Genomic DNA, 21,135 nt, shown 5'->3' with positions numbered 1-21,135 from the left:
GACTTGCTTTTTATGGAATAATTTGACATATATGCAAGTCTAAGTTTAGTAAAAATGGTAGAATTTATCTCATTATGGATTAATGTTGATTGATGCATCTTAGGTAAGATCGAATCAGATAGGTATGTTCAAGAAACAAAAACCAGATTCGATAAAATATTTATTTTTCCCTAATTCAGAATCCAAATGAGGCAAGGTTTATGGCTATGGTTAGCTAACACATCATATAATCTATTGTTAAAATTTTAGAATTTTATAACTCATATTTGGACAATGACAAAATTTACAATATCTAATAAATTATGTTTATATTGTCCCAAATTGGAAAAACATGTTCATGTTGTGTCATGGTTTCAAGTATGAACATGTTTGACATAAAAGGGTTCAAGAGCTGGACCAATTGGACACATGCTTTGTTTGAGTACATTATGTAGTCCTAGTGATGTTTATCTTGATGTTTGATTATGAACATGTATTTATGCTTATATTAATTTCAATTACAAGGGTAATTGTGCATACAATGTTTACAAGTTTAATGAGAATGCTATGCAACATATGTATATAAAATGATGTTAATACATGCATCATAATGTTAATTGATATGGTTATGTGTTATGTTACATGAATTGCTTGTTGCACAAGCGAAGGCTCCAGAATGAGCTTTTCGATTTAAGGAACTGATTCGTGCTAAGCACATGCTGTGAATGTTGCATATGCATGCATGAATGTGCAGTTGGACATAGAGATATACTTCCACATTCCAATTAACGTTTTATGGTTCAAGGAATTGATGAAGTGCCATGGGTGCACAAATGTAAATGGTTTTGGCATGAGTGTTTTTGTTATTATAAGTGAGCAAGGGGTTTGACACGAACCCAGTGGAGTACTGATGTGCACTATGATATATAAATGAATACACCATGTGCACACTTAATAATATAGGATCACCTTCATAGGCAAGATGTTCTAATGGTTTGAAAAACCTGAGCATATTGAATGGGTTATGTAATGATCTGTGAACTACTAGATGGGTAGTATGGTGCTCATGCTTCAAGAGTAATGTAACAAGTCACCTTAGAGGGGTACTTGGGCCTTTGAGCTTTGTAGTGCAGTGTTGACACTTACTATAAAAATGCATAAAACCTTGCTTAATAATAACACCTAATAACCCATTCAAACTTAGGCTCACCTTAGAGAGGATAAGTAGTATAAAACTCTGTTTGTGTTTATTTGAGAGAAATTGTGTCTCACTTTGGTCCCTAGTTCTTAGAGTTAAGGGATATGACTACCAATGTATCCTAGGTGGTAAGTCCATATGTTATGCAAAAGAGTTAGCGTGCATCCTCAAAATCTCGGTCATTGATGGGTTTTCTCTTGATCACAAACTGCCCTTAGTGGATCAATTTTAATAAATTACTCAACAAATTAAAATACATGAAATAACATACACCTGAGTGATCTTTTCTAAGGCTACGATTGTGCTGCGTGTATCCGCATGAGAGTAATAAAGTGAAGCTTAAAGCCTTAAATAATCATATTTATGCATAAAAACTTGCATGAAAATATGCCTTAATAAGTCAACTGTATATTCATAATATTGTTTTTGGTTTATGACATCTTGCTTAGAAATATGATTTATGCATGTTCAGTTGAATGCTCTGTGGTTTAATTGTGCAATATAATGGTTTCAACTGATAGTTGATGTTGGGTTCACTTAGTTTATATATGTATGCTTAGTTTTGATGTTTTTTACTAAAATTTGTTGTAGTCTGACCCTCTACTTTATCAATATCCAGCTAACTAGTAGGTTAATGGAGTGGTTGCCGGATGTTGCAGGGGTGCCATATGAACCAACAATTTGAATATCAAGAATTTTGTTTTGAATTAATTGATTATTTAATTTAAGACTGGATTGTAATAACTTTCATTTAATTGATAGTTGCTTTAATTTTATGAATGATAGTGTGTTCGAATATATATAACCCATCCGAAGTTTTTCCCAAGTTAAGTTAGATATTTTTTGCGTTGTATTTTAAAAAAAAATCATGTATTTTATGTTAAAATTTTGGGGTGTTATAAGGATCCTTAGCAAAAGAAGGAGATTGAGGCAGATAAAGTGAACGATTGTTAGGGGGCTGAGGTGGAGAGGGCAGAGAAGGATCAGATTAAAGATCATTGATTGGAGGAGGAAGTGCATACTCCGACGAAGAGATCACAACTACTAACAAGGTCTAGTGCTCAAGGACATATATTTCCTTAATTTGGTAGTGTATGCAATATGTTTGTAAGGTATTTTTAATAAATTTCACTGTTATATTCAATTATTGATTAAATTGTCATATGTGTGTGTGTGAAGTATGCTTGTAAGATAACTAGTTTGAATATTATAATTTAATGATTAAATTATGATATGTGTGTGTGATGCATGTTTGTAAGACAACTAGTTTGAATATTACATTTCAATGATTAGATTATGATATGTGTGTAAAACATGTTTGTAAGATAACCCATTTGAATATTGCAATTCAATGATTAAATTATGATATGTGTGTCTGTAAAGCATGTTTATAAGATAACTAGTTTGAATATTGCAATTCAATAATTAAATTATGATATGTATGTGTGAAACATATTTATATGATAACCATTTTGAATATTATAATACAATGATTAAATTGTGATGTGTGTGTGTTTGTGAAGCATGTTTGTAAGATAACCAGTTTGGATAATATAATTCACGATCATATATTAAATGCAATAGTGAATCAATTATTATTATGTGTAGTTGTATGTAGTCTACTAAAATAAATCAATTTGAGTGATATTCAATAATTAAATTGTGATATATGACTAATTCTATGCAAATTCTATTATAATTGTAGGATCCGCAACTACAAAGAGTAGATGATCCAATAAGCTATATGCATTGGTTCTACTGGTGCTAAGCACATGAGTGATTCTTAATAATAGTAGAGGATGTGACAGACTGGCTAGATTGAATATACTTCTGAGGATTCTTGAAGGTTTAATCATGAAACATTGGTCATAGTCTCATAGATTCCATGGTGCAATTACGGAATCCAACAATGAACATGTTTCAGTTCTCTAATTTTTAGATGACCATCACCTTGTAAGACATGACATGCATAATAAGATGAAAGTGCCATAAGAAGCTAGTAAATGCACCTCGGTTTGAAAAATTTAAGTAACCAGGTAAAGTTTTATTGAGAGCAATCAAGAATGCATTCGAAGGTGAGATTGAAGTTGTTATGATTGAGGAAGACATATAACAACAAGGCAGATTGAATGAAGGATAAGATACCTTCTGTTGGATAAAAGACTCGTCCTAGGGTAGAGGAGTTAAGAGAATTTTTGCTCTACTTCTTTGGCACATGTGTATTCATCGACACTGTGAAAAGTCAGTACATGCATCATATGTGCAACTGATATAAGACCTGGATTGTGTCGATGAATATGCATGGGTTCAACTTCAGTTGCTCACCTGTATTCAAGTTTGATTCAAGTGAATATTGAAAGAATTTTTTTTTGTCATGTTTATTTTGTTGAAGGCATGAATATTGATTCATATAAAAACATGATTTTGTTATTTTTATGTACTAATTTGTGTATTAATTTGTGTGATCCTTGCATATTTGAATATGAGAGCACATATTCATTCTATGGCCTCTTAAATATGATCAAATCATTAGGTTTTCACGTATTTCTATGTGGAGTAGGTCACGCAAGGGATAAAACTTAGAGGAAGAGGAAGAGGAAGAAGGGAATGATAGAAGATGGATGGGTCCTCAGTTAGGAATGGCCTTTTACACTGCAAAGTTATACGTGTTGATTGGATCACATATAAGTATACGTAAAAGAAATAATCATATTTTAATAAATAATACAATATAAGACTTTGACCATGAATGAAACTTCATTATGTAAGTAACGTGGTGCCCTTACGAAGAAAATGTAGATGATGAAAAGGATATGATTGTATATGTCATAGAGCTCGCAAAGGACATTCAGTTGCACAACGTGAATGAAGTTGAACGCAAAATGGTCAGTCGAGTGGATAGTTTGGATATGCTCTATTGATGAAGCCCCCACTCTTTGATCTTGTCATATAACTCTTCTTGTTGTAGCATATTGTGTTGGATTTCATTCGTATCCATAATTTGTCGAGATCGTTTTTTCAAGAAAAGATCAAATTGAATTTGGCCTTATCACCTTGACTATGTTAGCAAAAGTGTCTCATGTTGTTTGAAGAATCGATCAAATGATTACTCCACCATGTTCTTCATTGAACTTAAAAATTGACACAATGATGATGACATCAAATACTATTTCATTGTACGTGTCCACCAGGAGAATGTAAATGCTCACAATTAGCAATTGCTAAGCAGTTCCAATACCAAGAGGGGATGTGAGATAATAATACACTTATCCATATATACTTTGATTTTCTCATATTCATAATTTGATTATACTTTGATTACAATTTAACTCTGTTTATAAATTTACTTTCATTATAATTTTATTACTTCATACACTTTATATATATATGTGTGTATATATATATATATTACAAACGCAAGAGACCAAGCAAATTAGAGCTAGAAATCCAAAGCTTAGAGGACTTCAAGTAGAGTAGATGTCATGGCAGAGTTAGCTCTTACAAATGATGAAATTCGTAGGTTGCAGGATTTGCTTTAAGCAAAAGCGATCTTTCTAAAAGCTCGAAAAGAACTTTTGTAAACTCAGGCAAGGCTGCTCTCTACCAAGGATAAAGAGCTTGAGGAGTTAAGAGCACAAAGACAGGATATGCAACATCCATAAGAGTCACAAACTCTTGATTTCTTGCAGTTTTAATCGAATTCACAAACATTTATCTGTTATATATATACTCTTATAATTTGTATATACTTTTGTTGCAATTAGTTGTGATTGAATCACATGTTTAAATTGGAATAAACTTGTATATTTATTTATATACACTTTTATTTTAATGTTTGAATGTATATACTCTGAATGTGTGGATATCTATAATGTGTTTTCTGTGTATGGATGTATGTATAATTTATAGATGCACATATAATTTGTAACAAGTCTTTTATACTGAGGCCATATAAATAACAAGTGTTTAAACTACATTTGAATAATGACATTGTTAACATCAAAGTATGTGAATATGAGGACATTCACACACTCTCACATTAACCTTATCAATTAGATGATATTCACACATAAGAGTTTGTGAATGTATTCATCTTATTCACACACTCTGGTATTAACATGATCAATTAGACAACATGCACACATCCGAGTGTACGAACATCAGGGCATTCACACGCTCTGGTATTAACCTTATCAATTGGACAAGTTTCACACTTTAAAGTGTATAAACATAATGATATTCACATACTTTGATATTAGTTAAAGTTCACATAAGAGTGTACGAACATCAGGACATTCACACACACTAATGAAAATCAACTAATCATAAGGATAATCAAATGTGTAAAGGTGAGGACATTCGCAACATGTGTTTGCGAAGTTTATAAACAAATTTACGGAAGTCAGTTTTATACCGAAAGGAGGTTTGTATAGAATCACCACATATTTGTGAACTCTGACTTGTATTTGCGGGCATCAGTGTTCAACTTAAGTGAATGTATACTTAAAGGATGTTCACATGCATTGAATGCGTGAAGGTCCTCATTTTTATAAATATGTGATGCAAACATGCGAACCTCGTAATCATCATAGAGTTGCAAAGGTTGGCATGTTTGCAACACATTTGTGAACTTTGACATGTATTTGTAGACACTTGTATTCAACTTAATCGTGTTTATACATAAAGGAGGTTTAGATGCAATGAATATAATAAGGTCCTCAGTTTCATAAATATGTAATGTGAACATGCATGTCTCATAATCAATAAAGTGTTGTGAAGGTTGAGATGTTCACAACACATATCTGTGAATTTTAGTCAGTATTTGCATAAGTTGGTGTTCAACTAAAGCAAATGTCATCTATTTGCGAACTATGATCGATATTTGTGATTATCCACTATTTCGTATACTGCAATATGTGATCATCATTGATTTGTAAGGTTAGAGGTTGTGAATGTCATGAGTTTATGGTGTGAACATCATTCAGAACTTGCTCTTATCATCTCTTTGTTGCTGTTATTCACACAACATCCAAAAAAAAGACATTGTCATTGTCACGGGCCTATTTCTTCACTAGACTAGTGTGGCATGATGGTCCTTCCTTATCGCCGCAAGCTTTCCGATCGCTCGCTTGCTGCTTGCAGAAGCTTAGATAACTCAGGGTGCAAGAGAGCAAAAGAAGAAAGAAGAAGAGAAATTGCAATCACTTGAAAGTAATCACAATGAGGATCAACAAAAGAAAGCTCAACGCATTTGCATTTATTCACAATTTTGCCCACAGACTCATTACAGTTCAGATCTACAGGCTGACCATTCAGGGTGTTTATCAACTTGAACCAAAGTGTAAGGGTGACCCGGAGAAAGTTACAAGTAACTCAACACTTTACATCAAGACTCAATTAAAGCAAAACAGGCTCTAGATACAACTTTACAAAGTAGGTCGCAGAGGAACAATTACAACACTTGTTATTATTGAAGACATTCACAAAAATGATTCGAGAAGAGCAAAAATGTCTTAAAAAGTCAAGAACCAGACATTTTTTGGATATGGAGGAAATTTTGACGATTCGTGAGGCATTTTAGAAAGCATGTCATTTTGCAAAGACAATACAATCATTTTTCGAAACTGAACTGAGCATGTTTTACTTTTTTTATATATAGATGTTAGAATGTCACAATTGTCCGTAAGAGTTTTGCTCATCAGATAGGGGTGACCTATGTCACAAGGACACCGATAAAAAGACACTAAACACGCTATTTTGTGCAACTGTTTTATTAAAAATGGTATAAATGTGACATGACATTGAAGAATCCCTGTGACATAGGGGGATGACTAAGAATATCACCAAGTTGAGACATTATGAGTTCAAAATGGCTGCATGTACTCCCCGATTGTGGCAAGGGGGACTTAGGGTTTTATGCTAATGGACTCAGTGATCGAGACAATTGTTACCTTACTATTAAAAAAACAGGTCACAAGTGTTAACATTTTGTGGAACTCCAAGTGTGTCACTGGGACACACCTTTTGGTGGTGTCTCTAGTGACACAAGCAGACATGCTTGGACAAGGACATGGATACGAGCACAGACACATATGATTAATATTTTAATATTATTTTATTTTTAAAGTAAATTGTGTATTATTTATAATAAAATGTACTTTTAATATTAAAATATTAAACATTATTTTTTATTTGTAAAAATAAAAAATTCCATGTCCTAGTGTCCTATTTTCCAAAAAAATCTTGAATTTACAAGTTAAACCCTTGTTACACGTCCTCATGTCCACGAATCTTTGTGACAGTTCTAGATTAAAGTCCGATTCAAATCTCATAATAAAGTTTCTTTGCATGAAAGAAAAATAATGCCCTATGATACTGGATCCACTAAAAACAAAGGTGCTGAACCTATTGTTTTTCAAGTTAAAAAAAAAAGAGCCAGGTCAGTCCCAATTATGATCCAAACCCCGGAGTATATCTTCACCAGACTTTGACCCGAATCCGAATAAATCTTAATATGTTTGTCCGAGATCCAATCCATACTTTGGAACTGATGACATGGGTCAGAGCTTTGACCCGTTTGCACTCTCTCTTTCTCTCAATAAAAAGCTTCAAGTGTGGATCTGTTTGGGCCGTAATTAGACCCAAAAATGAGTCCACGGCCGTGTTTGACAGCAGCTTCAAGCAAGCCATCATTTGAACCAGATATTATTATTGTGTTTTGAAAGGCAAGCTGGGGTTAGGCAGACCCCAACCAGTTATACAACGAGATCATTGAGATTTGAATTTGCAACGTCCCAACACAAGGTAACTGGTACTAGCTGCTCCTGGGTATTTGACCCGATTATTTATGGAACCGTAGCTAGGGATGGCAGTGAACTGGGGGGAACAGGGCCCCGCCCTGCCTTGCTCCATTTGAACCGGAGATGGAGAACATGAAACGGGAATCAAGGCGGGGATGGAGGTTAAAATCAAAACCCATAAGGGGATGGACTTAAGCTTTCCCTCACCCCGCCCGCCCCGTCCCAATCCCCATCTTGTCCCGCGACACCCCATTCCCAATCCTTCTTTAGAGATGACAATGGATCGAGGGGAAACGGAGCCCCGCCCTGCTTCGCCTTGTTTGGACTGAAGATGGAGGACATGAAACAAGGATTGAGGTTAAAATCAAAACCCGTGCGGGATGGAAGACAAGATTTTGAGACTGGGCGGGAGTGAAAACCTTTGTCCCCCACCCCCGCCCCGGTCCAATGCCATCCCTAACCATAACCACAAATATCACCAATTTGTAAAATCTCGTTATATTATCGCAATATATTCACAAATCACAAAAATCTCGATAATAATGAAATCAGACATATATTAAATATATTGTCATATATTATTGCAAGTTCATAACGCTATTATTCTGATGTCTAAACTTCCAATTATAAAAAGAACCTCAATTTTCCTTATACTTTCAACAAAATAAAAAATTTCAATTTATCGCCAGTTTTTTCATTTTGATAAAATCCACATTTTTTTTCAATGTTTTTCCTACGTTCATGGGAATTTCTGGACCAACAATGGAGTTTTTAAGGTCTATGATCAGTAGTACCCAAATCCAGAACCCAAGTGTATCGGAACCGAATCCGAACTTCAATGAGTCTCCAAAATGAGCAACTGAGCAAACATTCCAACCCCCCTGGGCTGGCCATCTGTGTTCGTTGCCAAAACCCGCGTTTGGGAAATTCTGAATTTCGTGAAATCCGTGAACTTTTCCCCCAAAAGAACCCCGGTAGATCGGAACTCTCTCTCTCTCTCTCTCTCTGTGCTGCAACTTCCCTCCTCCCATATGCCCTAGATCTCCACCCGGCGAAGCCCATCCGATGGACGAGAACCCTCCTCTAAACCCTTCCCTCCTGGCCACCACGGCCACCACCACCACCGTCAATCCCCTCCCCACCGCCTCCTCCACACCGTCGATCGACACCCCCAACCAGCAACAACAACAAAAACTCACCCTCACCCAGAGCCAACTCCTCCTCGCCCAGGGCCAGCTCCCCACCAACCCAACCGACCCGACCCAACAGCAGTTGCTCTCGTCTCAGGCCTTCCAGGTCCAGCAGGGCCTCTCCTCGCCGCAGTCCGCCAGCGCCCACCTCCAGCGCACCGCGTCGGCTTCGCTGTTGCGGATGAACCCCGCCGCCGCGCAGTACGGCATGCGGCCGGGGATCTACGGGCAGCAGCAGGCGATTGGCATGAACTTTTCTTCGCACCTCCAGCAGCAGGCGGCCGCTGTCGCGGGCGGGGGCCTGTCGCGATCCGCGATGATCGGCCAGGCCGGACACCTTCCGATGCTTTCCGGACAAGCCACGCAGTTCACCAATTTGCAGTCGCAGCTGCTCTCTCAGGTATACCTTTTTTCCCCACCCCTGTGGTTGCTCTTTGATCGTGTTAGATTTCGATAATTACGCCTTCCACTTGTGATTCGGCCACTAGAATGATCGTGACTGCGTGCTTTCTTGTTCGATTTGAGTCCAATTCTTGATGTTTGTAATATGTTCAGCATCTCCCTTGTAGTTGCCCTCATCCTCTTTCAGGTTCCTGTTAATTGCTTTCTTGTTTATGTTCAATCCTTTGCCCTAATTCCTTCTATGATTCTTGTGCATCTTGTTATTCATTTTTTATTTACTTTTTTATTATTTGATTTCTTGTTTATGTTTACTCATTTGCCCTAATTCCATCCCTCTTTTTTGTTTAGGTTTTATGTTTATGATTTATGTGTTCTGATCAATGCCATTAAATGTATTTTTTAAATTTTTCATTAGGTTGAAATGTTATAAAACATGTTTGAATTTGAGTTGGGGAAATGATGTATTGTGTATGTGAAATCAATGAGGTTGTTATTGTTCTTAGTAGTAGGTCCTCTTTGATCCAGTTTAAACCATTTTTCTCGTTTTTGTTGATTTTGGTATGTTGGTAGGACCCACCCTTTTGCGTCCCGTCACTATTGGAAGGCCTTGGCCTTCCCTGCCTATCGGGGTCTAGTCGAGAGGGATTCCATCCACTTGGCACTTTTCACTATTTCAGATAGTATTTACGGTCCTACCATTTACTTGGCAACTGGCTTTCATGGTTTTCATGTGACAATAAGACAATATCCATGCAGTTTGTGTATGGAAGATAGAACCTGTTGGACATTATTGTGAGGTCGTTGAGGATGTTGGTCTTGCTAGTGGTAAGGTGTGAACCTGCTTAGGCCACTAATTGTCTCTATCTTGATACTTGGTGACTTGGTAGAATGGGATCTGTGATGGTTGTTTATGGAAGAATTAGCAGCCACTTTAAAATTGTGTAACCGTTGTTCAGACTTTGTGTTAGTTTTAAGCCAAAGATTGAGAATTTTGAGTATGTACCATGTAATACCGACCTTTGATGTGTTAGGAGGTAATGTAGGGAGGTTAGTGATACTGTGAACCAGGGGTGATCCTATTGAAACTGGCTCTGTGTGGATTGATGGTTGGTGATATTCAGTATTAAGCCCCTTCTGTGTTGTGGTCTGCTTTATTGCACATGGAAGATCAGGCGGTTCCTGCCGGGTTGATGGTTGCCTTTGTCATATACTCATATGGTCATTGAATTTTGCCTTTTCTTCTTTTGTCTATACCAAAACCTTTTATTTCAAATGTTGAGAAATGATCTTGTAGGAATGGTGTAAACTTGCAAGCCCATTCTTGTGAGGTTGGTGTGAACCATGGCTTCTATAGGCAATTAGGCATTAAGTTTTGATTCTACTCTAACTGGCAATGTATGTATTGAGCATCAGTGTTGTGGTGGGGCCTGCAGTGACAATCTTGAAACCATTATAAATTGACACAGAAGTTGGTTACCTCTTTTAATCTTCTGTAATATTTGAAAATCCTTCATTTGAACTATGGCAGTTTCCTTCTGCAGCCAAGGCAGAAGGCTTTGATGCAGGGTTCTCAATTGCAGTCACCTAATCCTGGGCAGCAATTGCAAGGGATGCATGCGATCAGTATGATGGGTTCTCTTGGTTTGAGCTCTCAACTGAGATCAAATGGTTCACTTCCTTATACTCAACAACGTATTGGACCTGGACAGATTCACTCTCAACAATTGCCCCAGCAACCAGCACTTACCTCACCTCAGGTATTGATTTAAACATATATACAGATGCCTGTGAATATTGTGAACATGTAAGACTGTGGTGTCATGAATGATCGATGTGTATGGTTGAATGCTGATTGTTCTTTTGTGGCATCATTTCTTTCTTTAACTATTCATAGCAAGCAGAGTAGATGAACTCTGACTTTATCTTGTACTGACCATCACTTTGTTTCCAAACAGCCACAATTGCGTATTTTTCTTGGTTGTTTTAAGAAATTTTGTTGCACACCACTGCTTCTTGGTAACTACTGCTAGCTCCTATTCTGCTATGACTTGCTTGTTTTTGGTTGGATGGATCAACTAAAATATGCTATTCATTTTCCATGTCCTGTCTAAGAGCCGTTATTTCTTTTTGCAAACCATGAAGTTTCTCTTTGGTGAATTTGTAAATGGAAAATGGGCCTGTAGAGATCCCTGTAATGTGGTATTTTGCTGTCTCGATTCATTTTCATATTTATTTTGAGAAGTGATTTTTCTTCTAAATATGAACCAAAGTTACTCAATGATCTGGTGCAGAAGAGATGTATCCAAAGTTGGTGTGATCTGACATGAGGCAGTACTTACACATTATTGAATGAGATTACAGCAATTCCTGAGTCGTGATAATGAGAATTTGGAGAAGTATATGATAGCAAAGAAGGAAGCTAAAAAAGTTGTTCGAAACGCGAGGGCTAAGGTATATAAGGAGGTTTATGACAAGTTGGATACCAAAGAAGGCGAGAAGGATATTTATAGGCTTGCAAAGATGAGAGATAGGAAATCGAAGGATTTGGGTATGGTTAGATGTATCAAAGATGAAACGCAAAGGGTTTTAGTCAAAGATGAGGAGATTAAGGAGAGATGGAAAGATTATTTTGATAAGCTATTTAATGATAGTCATGCTCAAGATCTTGGAGACTTCTCCATTCCTTTTCATGAGATAAATCGTGACTTCATGCGCAAGATTCAAAAGAAAGAAATTGCAGAGGCTTTGAAGAAAATGAAATCAAGAAGGGCAGTTGGCCCAGATGGTATACCTATCGAGGCTTGGAAATGCTTGGGAGAGAAAGGTTTAGAATGGTTGACAAATCTTTTTAACTTGATTTGGCGAACAAATAAGATGCCTAATGAGTGGAGGAAGAGTACTTTGGTGCCTTTATATAAGAATAAGGGTGATATACAAGATTGCACAAACTATCGTGGTATAAAACTCATGAGTCATACTATGAAACTTTGGGAGAGGGTGATTGAGTCTAGGTTGAGGAAGGTTGTCATGATATCGGAGAATCAATTTGGTTTTATGCTTGGAAGATCAACTATGGAAGCTATACATCTTCTTAGACAACTTATTGAAAGATATAGAGAGAGGAACAAAGATTTGCATATGGTTTTTATTGATTTAGAGAAGGCATACGATAGAGTACCTAGGGACGTTCTCTGGTGGACAATGATGAAGAAAGGTGTTTCTCTCAAGTACATTAGTATAATTAAAGATATGTATGAAGGAGTAGTAACCAATGTCCGCACTTGTGGAGGGGTGACAACCAATTTTCCGATAACGGTTGGGTTACATCAAGGATCTGCTTTAAGCCCTTTCCTATTTGCGATAGTGATGGATGAGATTACGAGATCAATTCAAGAAAATGTACCGTGGTGTATGTTGTTTGCTGATGATATTGTTTTGATTGATGAGTCTAGAGCTGGGGTTAATGCTAAGTTAGAATTATGGAGACAGACATTGGAAGCTAGAGGTTTTAAGTTGAGTAAGAGTAAGACTGAATATATGGAATGTCGGTTTAGTAAGCAACGAAGTAGTGATGGGAGTGTAGTGAAGCTTGGTGAGCAAGATATACCGGTGAATGATTATTTCAAATATTTGGGATCCATCATTCAAAAGTATGGAGAAATTGATGGAGATGTAAATCATAGGATAAAGGCTGGGTGGATGAAATGGAAAAGTGCTACTGGAGTGCTGTGCGATCGTAGAATGCCATTGCGGTTGAAGGGAAAGTTTTATAGGACGACTATTAGACCCGCTTTACTATATGGTACGGAATGTTGGGCTGCCAAGAGACATCATATTCAAAAAATGAGTGTAGCTGAGATGCGGATGCTTAGATGGATGTGTGGAAATACAATAAAAGATAAGATTCGGAACGAAGAGATACGTAAGAAGGTAGGTTTTGCACCCATTGAAAATAAGATGCGAGAGAATCGTTTACGGTGGTTTGGACATATTCGGCGAAGGCCTAATGATGCTCCAGTTAGAAGGTTGGAGAAATGGGAAAATATATTAGTTAAAAGAGGTCGGGGTAGGCCTAGGAAGACTTGGATGGAGATGATAGGAAAGGATATGAATGCTTTGAACCTCACCGAGGACATGGCGTTGGATAGAAATGATTGGAGGAAAAGGATTCATGTGGAAGACCCAAAATGAATTTCTTTTTTGGTTCATATCGCTGACCCCAATTGTTTTGGGATGAAGGCGTAGTTGTTGTTGTTGTTTGTATTACAGCAATTCCCAGTAGATCTTGAAATTTGAATCATGAGAGCGGTCCGAGTGTAATACCAATGTATACACAAACTCAAGTGATAGATCTTCCAATATATATATATATATATATATATATCCCATCTGTTGACATCCCTATGCTTTTTTATTTGCTGAAGCTCTTCCTTTACCTCTTCTAAGGAACTATCTAAAATTAATTTCAGAAGGAACAAATTATAAAGCATCCTTGCAACTTCAAATTAGTTACAGATCCTCCAATCACGTGCCTAAATCTGTATTACTGCCAAAACTTTTACCAAGAAAGTACAAAGTAACTGTAAAGAAAGGAGCCACACACAGTCCCTAAGGTTTAGAAAAAGAACATATGGAGAATGGAGAAAAAAAGTACATTAATTATGCGATGGACTTTCTCATGGTGGCTTGTGAAATCTGTTAAAAGGTCCCAGGGGACAGAGAAGCCTAGCAAAAGGGGGTAAACTGTCTGCATCAACCATATGATAAACAGGTTTGGAGTCCATTAGAGATGGTCATGGTTGATACACATTATTGATTAACATTAACTATGAAGATGATGTTTTCTTGAGAATGTATATTAGATGGCTCCAATTTTTATGGTGTGTTCTCACATTTTGTTTGTGTCTGTGAAGAGAAATTTCTTTAAAAAGTAGTTCATATTCTCGAACAAAGAGAAACTGGAATTGATCTGCATATGTTGACTTAATTTTCCCTATTTTTTCCCCAAGGATTAAGCTTTCTTCTTTATGAAAACATGTTTTGATGCAAATCTGTGTTCAACATGGCAAATGAATCTGGCCATTAGTCTATGCTTCTATGAAAAATGTGTGAACCTTCAAGTAGCACAGCATGGATAGAGAACAGAAAAAGTACCTCATATATATATAGGTTTAATTTATGGAAGCATCTGAATGCCATGAAATACCATCACAAACTCCAGAGCTTATAAGAAGGAAAAATCTCTTTGATTTTACTTTATGTTGAAAGCGAACAATATTCCTTTTATTTATGTTGACCTCTGTTATTTTTCTTCTATTGGTTCTGTATGCATATGAAGATGCTGTTCATATAGGATGTCCACATCTTAGATTATTCATGTGTGCCACTATTCGGCAAATATTTCTTGAACTATTTTTATATATTTTCACTTAGCATTTCATTTTTTTGTTGCTTGTAGAAACTACAAGCTCAAGGCATACCAAGGGCACGATCACTGGCATCTCTGAACCCACAGGTACCTGGATTGGCTCAAAATGGGCAATCTGCAATGATGCAAAACTCTTTGTCACAACAACAGTGGTTGAAACAGATCCAGCCAACAATGTCTACTCCAGGGTCCCCTTCATATCACCTTAATCAACAGCAAAGGCAGGCTTTGTTACAGCAACAACTTTCATCAGCATCTCAGTCAAATCAGAAGCAGCCTTTGACCCTGAACCAGCAGCAAGTATCTCAATCAGTACAACAACCACATCAGGCCACCCAACAGCAAGCACTTCATCATAAGCAACAATCTGTGCAACAACAGCAGTCGTCACCCAGAGCATCTGGATTGACCATTCAAAAGTCAGTGAATTTGACTGGATCACAGCCAGGAACTCCAGCATCAGGTGTAGCAATAGGTGGGAGTGCAAGCCAAGGAGGAGAGGCAAACATGCAGTTGCTAGGGAAGAGAAAGATCCAGGATCTGGTGTCACAGGTCTTTATTAACGTTATGCTAGAGTACCTTCTGGTTGTTGTTTTTGGGAATAATAAAAAGTACACCTAAGTTTTGGAAATAATAAAAATTACACCTAAGTTTCAGATATTGTTAAAAATACACCTGAACTTTTTCATAGTTAATTAAAAAAAGCCCAGATTTTACTTCCATCAAAGCTGCTGTTAAATGTGTGCTAAAATTACCATTTTCCCCTCAAAATGTGTCTTCAAAAGAGCACCTAACTTTTTATGAAATGTTCAAAAACACACCTAAAATATTAGTGTTAATAGAAAACACACCTAAATTATTAGTGTTAATTGAAAACACACCTAAATTATTAGTGTTAATTGAAAACACACCTAGTTTTAGAAATTTTTAAAAACACACCTAAAACTTTTCATGATTACTTATAAAAATCCAAAACATGTTTAAATTACCATTTTATCGTCACAAGTGCTTTAAAAAATCAGCTAACTCTTTGGCATTTATAAAACAACGTACTTACATTTTCAAAATTTTAAATTGTCACCTAAAATCTTCATATAGGATTGACACCTAAACATATCTAAATCTGAGTTGATGATTTGGTCAAGTTGGTCAAGGTCAAAATCAGGTAAATAAATATATTCAAAACTAGGTCCGATCCATATTATCAATATCTAAATGAAACTTATCCAAAATTTAAGTGTGTTTTTAACAATATCCGAAACTTAAGTATGTTTTTGATTATCAACAAAACTTTAGGTGTGTTTTTGAAAGGTTAGGTGCTTTTTTGAAAACACGTGTTTAAGGGCAAAATGTGTGTAAGGGTAAATAAGTAATTTTATCATATTAACTCAACTTGGATTAATGATCGGCCAAGTTAAATGGACGAAAATGTGTTTTTGATTAACAGAGCATACACTTAGGTGTGTTTTAACAATATCCAAAACTTAATGTTTGTTTTTGAACTTTTCCTAATTTGTTCAGTCTTGTTGGTTCTCCTTTTACTGATATATTAGTAGTGGATACGGTTTCCCATTTCAAAGCATATTATGCATGCGGCTTCATGTTTAAAATTTTTAAGTTAACTATTGTTCTCTATTTATACTGCATTAGTTGTTGGTCTTTGCATGAGGTTTGGTGATCTCTATCAACCAACATCCAAATTTTTTATTTTATTTAATACATATAGGATGGTGACAGAAAATAGGGTCATCTATCGATCACTTTTAAGTGTTTACTGCATATTGGGTGGAAAGAAAGAAGATAAGCACCGTGGCTGTCTATCTAGTCTCTGAAAAACCATTTGAAGAGTTTAAAGAGGTTAGGAAACTCTAGGAAATGTGTAAATCTTACTATCTGGCTGTTATGTATGTTTAATTTGATCCTTCTTTCTAAAGCAATCATCAGTTCTCATACTCTTTATTTCATTAGAGATATATGATAGAAATAGAAAATGCATGAGAGGGAGAGAGGAAGGATGAATTGTTGGCATTCAGTTAAATATGCTGGCTTGTCATCACATTATCTTGAAATAATATATAAAAAAAACTTGTTGAATGCATGAGAGCATGTGGGTGAAAGGGCATGAGGGAGGAATCTTGATTCTTATCAGAAGGTTGTAGCATTATCAGAGCATAACTATGTAACCGGGACACGGCACTTAGGGTGCTGTACCTGTGTTGACACAGGTACTGGTACCTGGACACGGCAAATGCTGATAATATATATTTTAGATATATAATATATGTTTTAGATATGTACTATATATTTTTTACTATATATTTAGCCGTGTCGCCATACCCACAATTTTTGGAATTGCTGTGTCGTACCCTCTGTACCTGCACCCACACCTGCACCTGCACCCGTTAGCCGTGTCCCCATACCCACATTTTTTGGAATTGCTGTGTTGTACCCTCTGTACTCTCACCCTCACCCTTACCCTTACCCTTACCCTTACCCTTACCCTTACCCAGGTGACATAGGAGCATAATAAAGAACTGTGTTCTAGTCTTGGTAATCCCATGGTGCTGTATCTGAATTCTAGGATGTCAGACCGTCATCAAGTTTTCTTGTTTAATAGATTTATTATTCCCAAAACACTACCACCAATTGGTCTGGCATGGGCAGGGCTCCAGGCCACACAGACAAGCTTGGTTATAGGACCTTACGCGTTCAGGCTTTGGGCCCTTGTTTTGCATTTGGGTTTGATTGACCTTATATTGTTGATAATTGTACTTAAGTTAGGCCTTGGGTCCCTTCTTTTAATGTGTGTGCATGAAACTTGATGTGGTATCTTGATTGATTGGTCAGGCGCGTGCTCAAACTTGATTTCATGAAGCCTGAAAGTCTTCTGGGACCTACTGGAAATAGGATTCTCTAACTCCATCCTAGTTACTTCTGCTGGAGGAAATGTGGACAGTGATCTGTTTTAGTATCTAAAGTCTAAACTATCTGAGAACTTTGAAAACCTTTTCCTGAATGCACCTTCCTGCTATCTGGAGATGGTAGAGTAAGAGAGAGGGCTTATTAGAAGGCCAAATCTTTTGAGGTGACCAACCGGTGAAAGTATGGTGCTTAGCTGGTTAGTCTTGGTTTACGTATCTTGTTTTCTACCGATTTCCCATATGAAGCACATGAGCACTCTTTAAGGGAGTTTCAACCAAGTTGTCCTAATGATAAGAGTTGTTGTCTCACACTGTAGTACTACACTGGGGAGGTGTACCTGATGGGTGGGTGTTGATACTGAAGGGTGTTATGTTACAAATTCTTAGGTTTATACTTGAGGAAGATTATAAAGCTATGTTATCTGTTACTTTGCTTGCCTGATGCCCTTGGCGTACCTTTCTGTAGACTGTTATATTGCAAGAACAAGAGTAAAATCAAAGATATTATCAACTCTATAATTGTGTTACATGACTACAAGCCCTTTGATCTTGTCCGCCATTCTGCATATTCAGTGTTTGTTTTTGGTGTTATTTCACTTTCCTAACTTTTAGTTATGAGTCTTATGACTGTCATTCTTTACATGCTCAAATATGGTGGATACACAAGTTTGTTGACATTTCTCTTCTGCATGTAACTTACAAATCTGAGACTTATTGTCTCAAATTGGCTTATTTCACTTGATTTTATTTGTATGCTTTAGATTATATTGAATGAATGATTGCTTTTTATGAATTAATGCTAGTAGTTTTTCTTTCTGTTTTTTTATTATGGCCTGTTCATTCATTCTTTTAGTATAATTTGCTATCATTCATTTATGGTTACCACTTGCATGTATGTACAGGTTGATTCAAATGGAAAGCTGGACCCTGAAGTTGAAGATATCCTATTGGAGCTAGCCCATGACTTTGTAGATTCGGTGATGACCATAAAATACCTTTTCTATATAAGGCAGGATGATTTGTGTCTGTGGAGTGGATTTCTTAAGCAAAATTATTTAGTGTTCTTACTTGCACAATGATGTGATCCCTATCTTAAATTTTGTCAAGAGTTTGTGTGTTTTCGGCCAATGTCTTATCAAATTTCATATAGCTTGTTTTTTTATATTTATAAGCTCTTACTGCACTTTTCAAATGGAAGTTCTAGCTGAAATAATGTTGCCTATATTTTGTATATCTAAACCAGTTAAATGCATCGTTGGCCTCTTTGTTTTATCATGTCATGCTGGCTACTTTCTTTTAGGGTATGCCTAAATGAAAGATATTTTATTGGATCTCACTCATTGATTTTTTTGTATAGCGTAGCCACAAAAAATAGTCTCATGCAAAATTGGCAAGGGTTTTTCCTGAGAGAATTTAAAAATAATTTTTTCTTGGATTACCTCTGAATTTGTTTTACTAAAATTTGTTTTTTTTGAAAAATGAATTTCTCAAAAAGATATCGTGATGTTATTTTGATAAGATTATTTTGGAGTTTCTTTTTGAATAAAATTCTTGCAATGAAATGTAACTAAGAAAACCAATAATTTTTTACTAGGGTTTGTCGGCCATGTAAATGGTTATTAATTTATTGTCTTGCATGGCTATGTTAGTGAGTGTAATGTTGATAGTGAGATTTTTGGCTGCATGTTATGCTTTGTTGTTTTAACATACTATAGATGGTGAGGCTTTAGAAAACATTTTCAGTGTACTGGCTCTTACATATCCTGTTGTTTCTGATACCCCTCTCTTTATTCAGGTGACTACATTTGCTTGTGGTTTGGCAAAGCATCGAAAATCTTCGACATTGGACTCTAAGGATGTACTGTTACACTTGGGTCTGTACTCATTTCTAGCACAATTGCTGTTTATGACTTTATGTGTCTTTCAGGCATCAGATTTCTCAGCAAAATATGAACACAAAGTAGAAGCTGTTTCTGTTCTGATGTTTTCAGTGCTGAAAAATCACTGTAATCTGAGTTATTTTTAATTTTATAAAATAATTCCTTTTTTATCATTGTTTCCTACTCATTTAGTTCTTTAGTGGTGTAGAAAGCTCTACTTTGTCTGAGTATTGAATTTAATTCATCATCACCATTAATGGACCTAGCCAAAGTCTTATTTTCCTATTTCTTCTTATATTATGTGGGAAATTGCAATCTAATAATGGTAATTATCATGCAGAGAAAAACTGGCAGCTGACTATCCCTGGCTTTTCAAGTGAGGAACCAAAGCATCATGGAAAACCTGTAAGAACTGCTACTTCTGTTGCAACAATAGAACACGTCCATTTGGCCAGAGGTTCTTCAATCTTTTCCACCACCTCCTAAACCTCCCCCACCTTGAGAAGACATGCTCCTATCTGTTTTCTCTTCCTGCCTGTGTTAGCACCTGTCATAAAGACATTGAATGGAAATAGCCTGATGATCACGTTTTGTTTTTCATTTGATTTCTTTTTGTCCTTTTATCTTGTTTGTCTGTTGATGTGTGCATGTTTCCGCATCTCTATACATGTTCTTTAGAGAAATTTAACATATTTTGTAGGCTGACTTGACAATCATGTGTCTCTGAGCCCACAGATGCACACCATCACTCTCCATAGAGTAGCTTAGCTACTGAAATGACTGTACATAATGAAACCGTAAAAACCAAAATTTGCTTATTTAGAATGGCAGATTTTGTACTGGTTGGCAACTGTGACATGCTCAACTGATCTGAAAAAAATTTAAAGACAACCTCCCAGTAATATGATTTTCAAGAATGTGCCTGTATGCTTCGGATCAAGTTTTTGTTTCCTTCCTCCCCAAAACACCTTTTACGGTCATGTTGACCTGGCATAATTCTAAGATTATCTTTTCATTGATGACAATTATGGGAGCAAGGGTCATACGGTCCTGATCTAGAACCTCTACTATCTGATCCTTAGCCTGATCAGTTCCCCTTATGTCTAAAACTGATCTAGCATTTGAAACTGACCAAGGGTCCAATCTTAGAGCTCGATCTCTGACTAGATGTCTGATATGTTGGTTATTTTGAATTTCTACCTTTTATATTTCATTTTAAGAAACATGCAGTGAATCAGCTTTCTTTGTGTTGCCTCATTGCATGACACCCTTCAGATTCAGTCAACTAATGTGGCAACTTGGCCTGTAGTAGACTCTCACCGTGTCTTTGTCCCAAT

At 36.5% G+C, this 21,135-nt stretch overlaps 1 protein-coding gene across 1 annotated transcript in view; it reads left to right on the top strand.

The window, feature by feature from the left end:
• The first annotated feature begins 8,877 nt into the window (after nt 1–8,877).
• The window catches only part of EER4 (Transcription initiation factor TFIID subunit A), a 28,237-nt gene continuing 15,979 nt past the window's right edge, over nt 8,878–21,135 (top strand). The window contains exons 1-6 of the mRNA XM_090004271.1: nt 8,878–9,567; nt 11,111–11,326; nt 15,028–15,549; nt 18,821–18,895; nt 19,714–19,792; nt 20,139–20,203. Coding sequence (XP_089860397.1) covers nt 9,043–9,567; nt 11,111–11,326; nt 15,028–15,549; nt 18,821–18,895; nt 19,714–19,792; nt 20,139–20,203 — 1,482 coding nt within the window. The 5' untranslated portion in view covers nt 8,878–9,042. The remainder of the gene's footprint in view (nt 9,568–11,110; nt 11,327–15,027; nt 15,550–18,820; nt 18,896–19,713; nt 19,793–20,138; nt 20,204–21,135) is intronic.

Source organism: Nuphar pumila, chromosome 4 (assembly GCF_984573655.1).
Source record: "Nuphar pumila chromosome 4, dmNupPumi1.hap1.1, whole genome shotgun sequence".
In the NCBI taxonomy this organism is placed as follows: domain Eukaryota; kingdom Viridiplantae; phylum Streptophyta; class Magnoliopsida; order Nymphaeales; family Nymphaeaceae; genus Nuphar; species Nuphar pumila.
The sequence above is the reverse complement of the archived record's forward strand: the minus strand, read 5'-3'. Positions and strand labels throughout refer to the sequence as shown.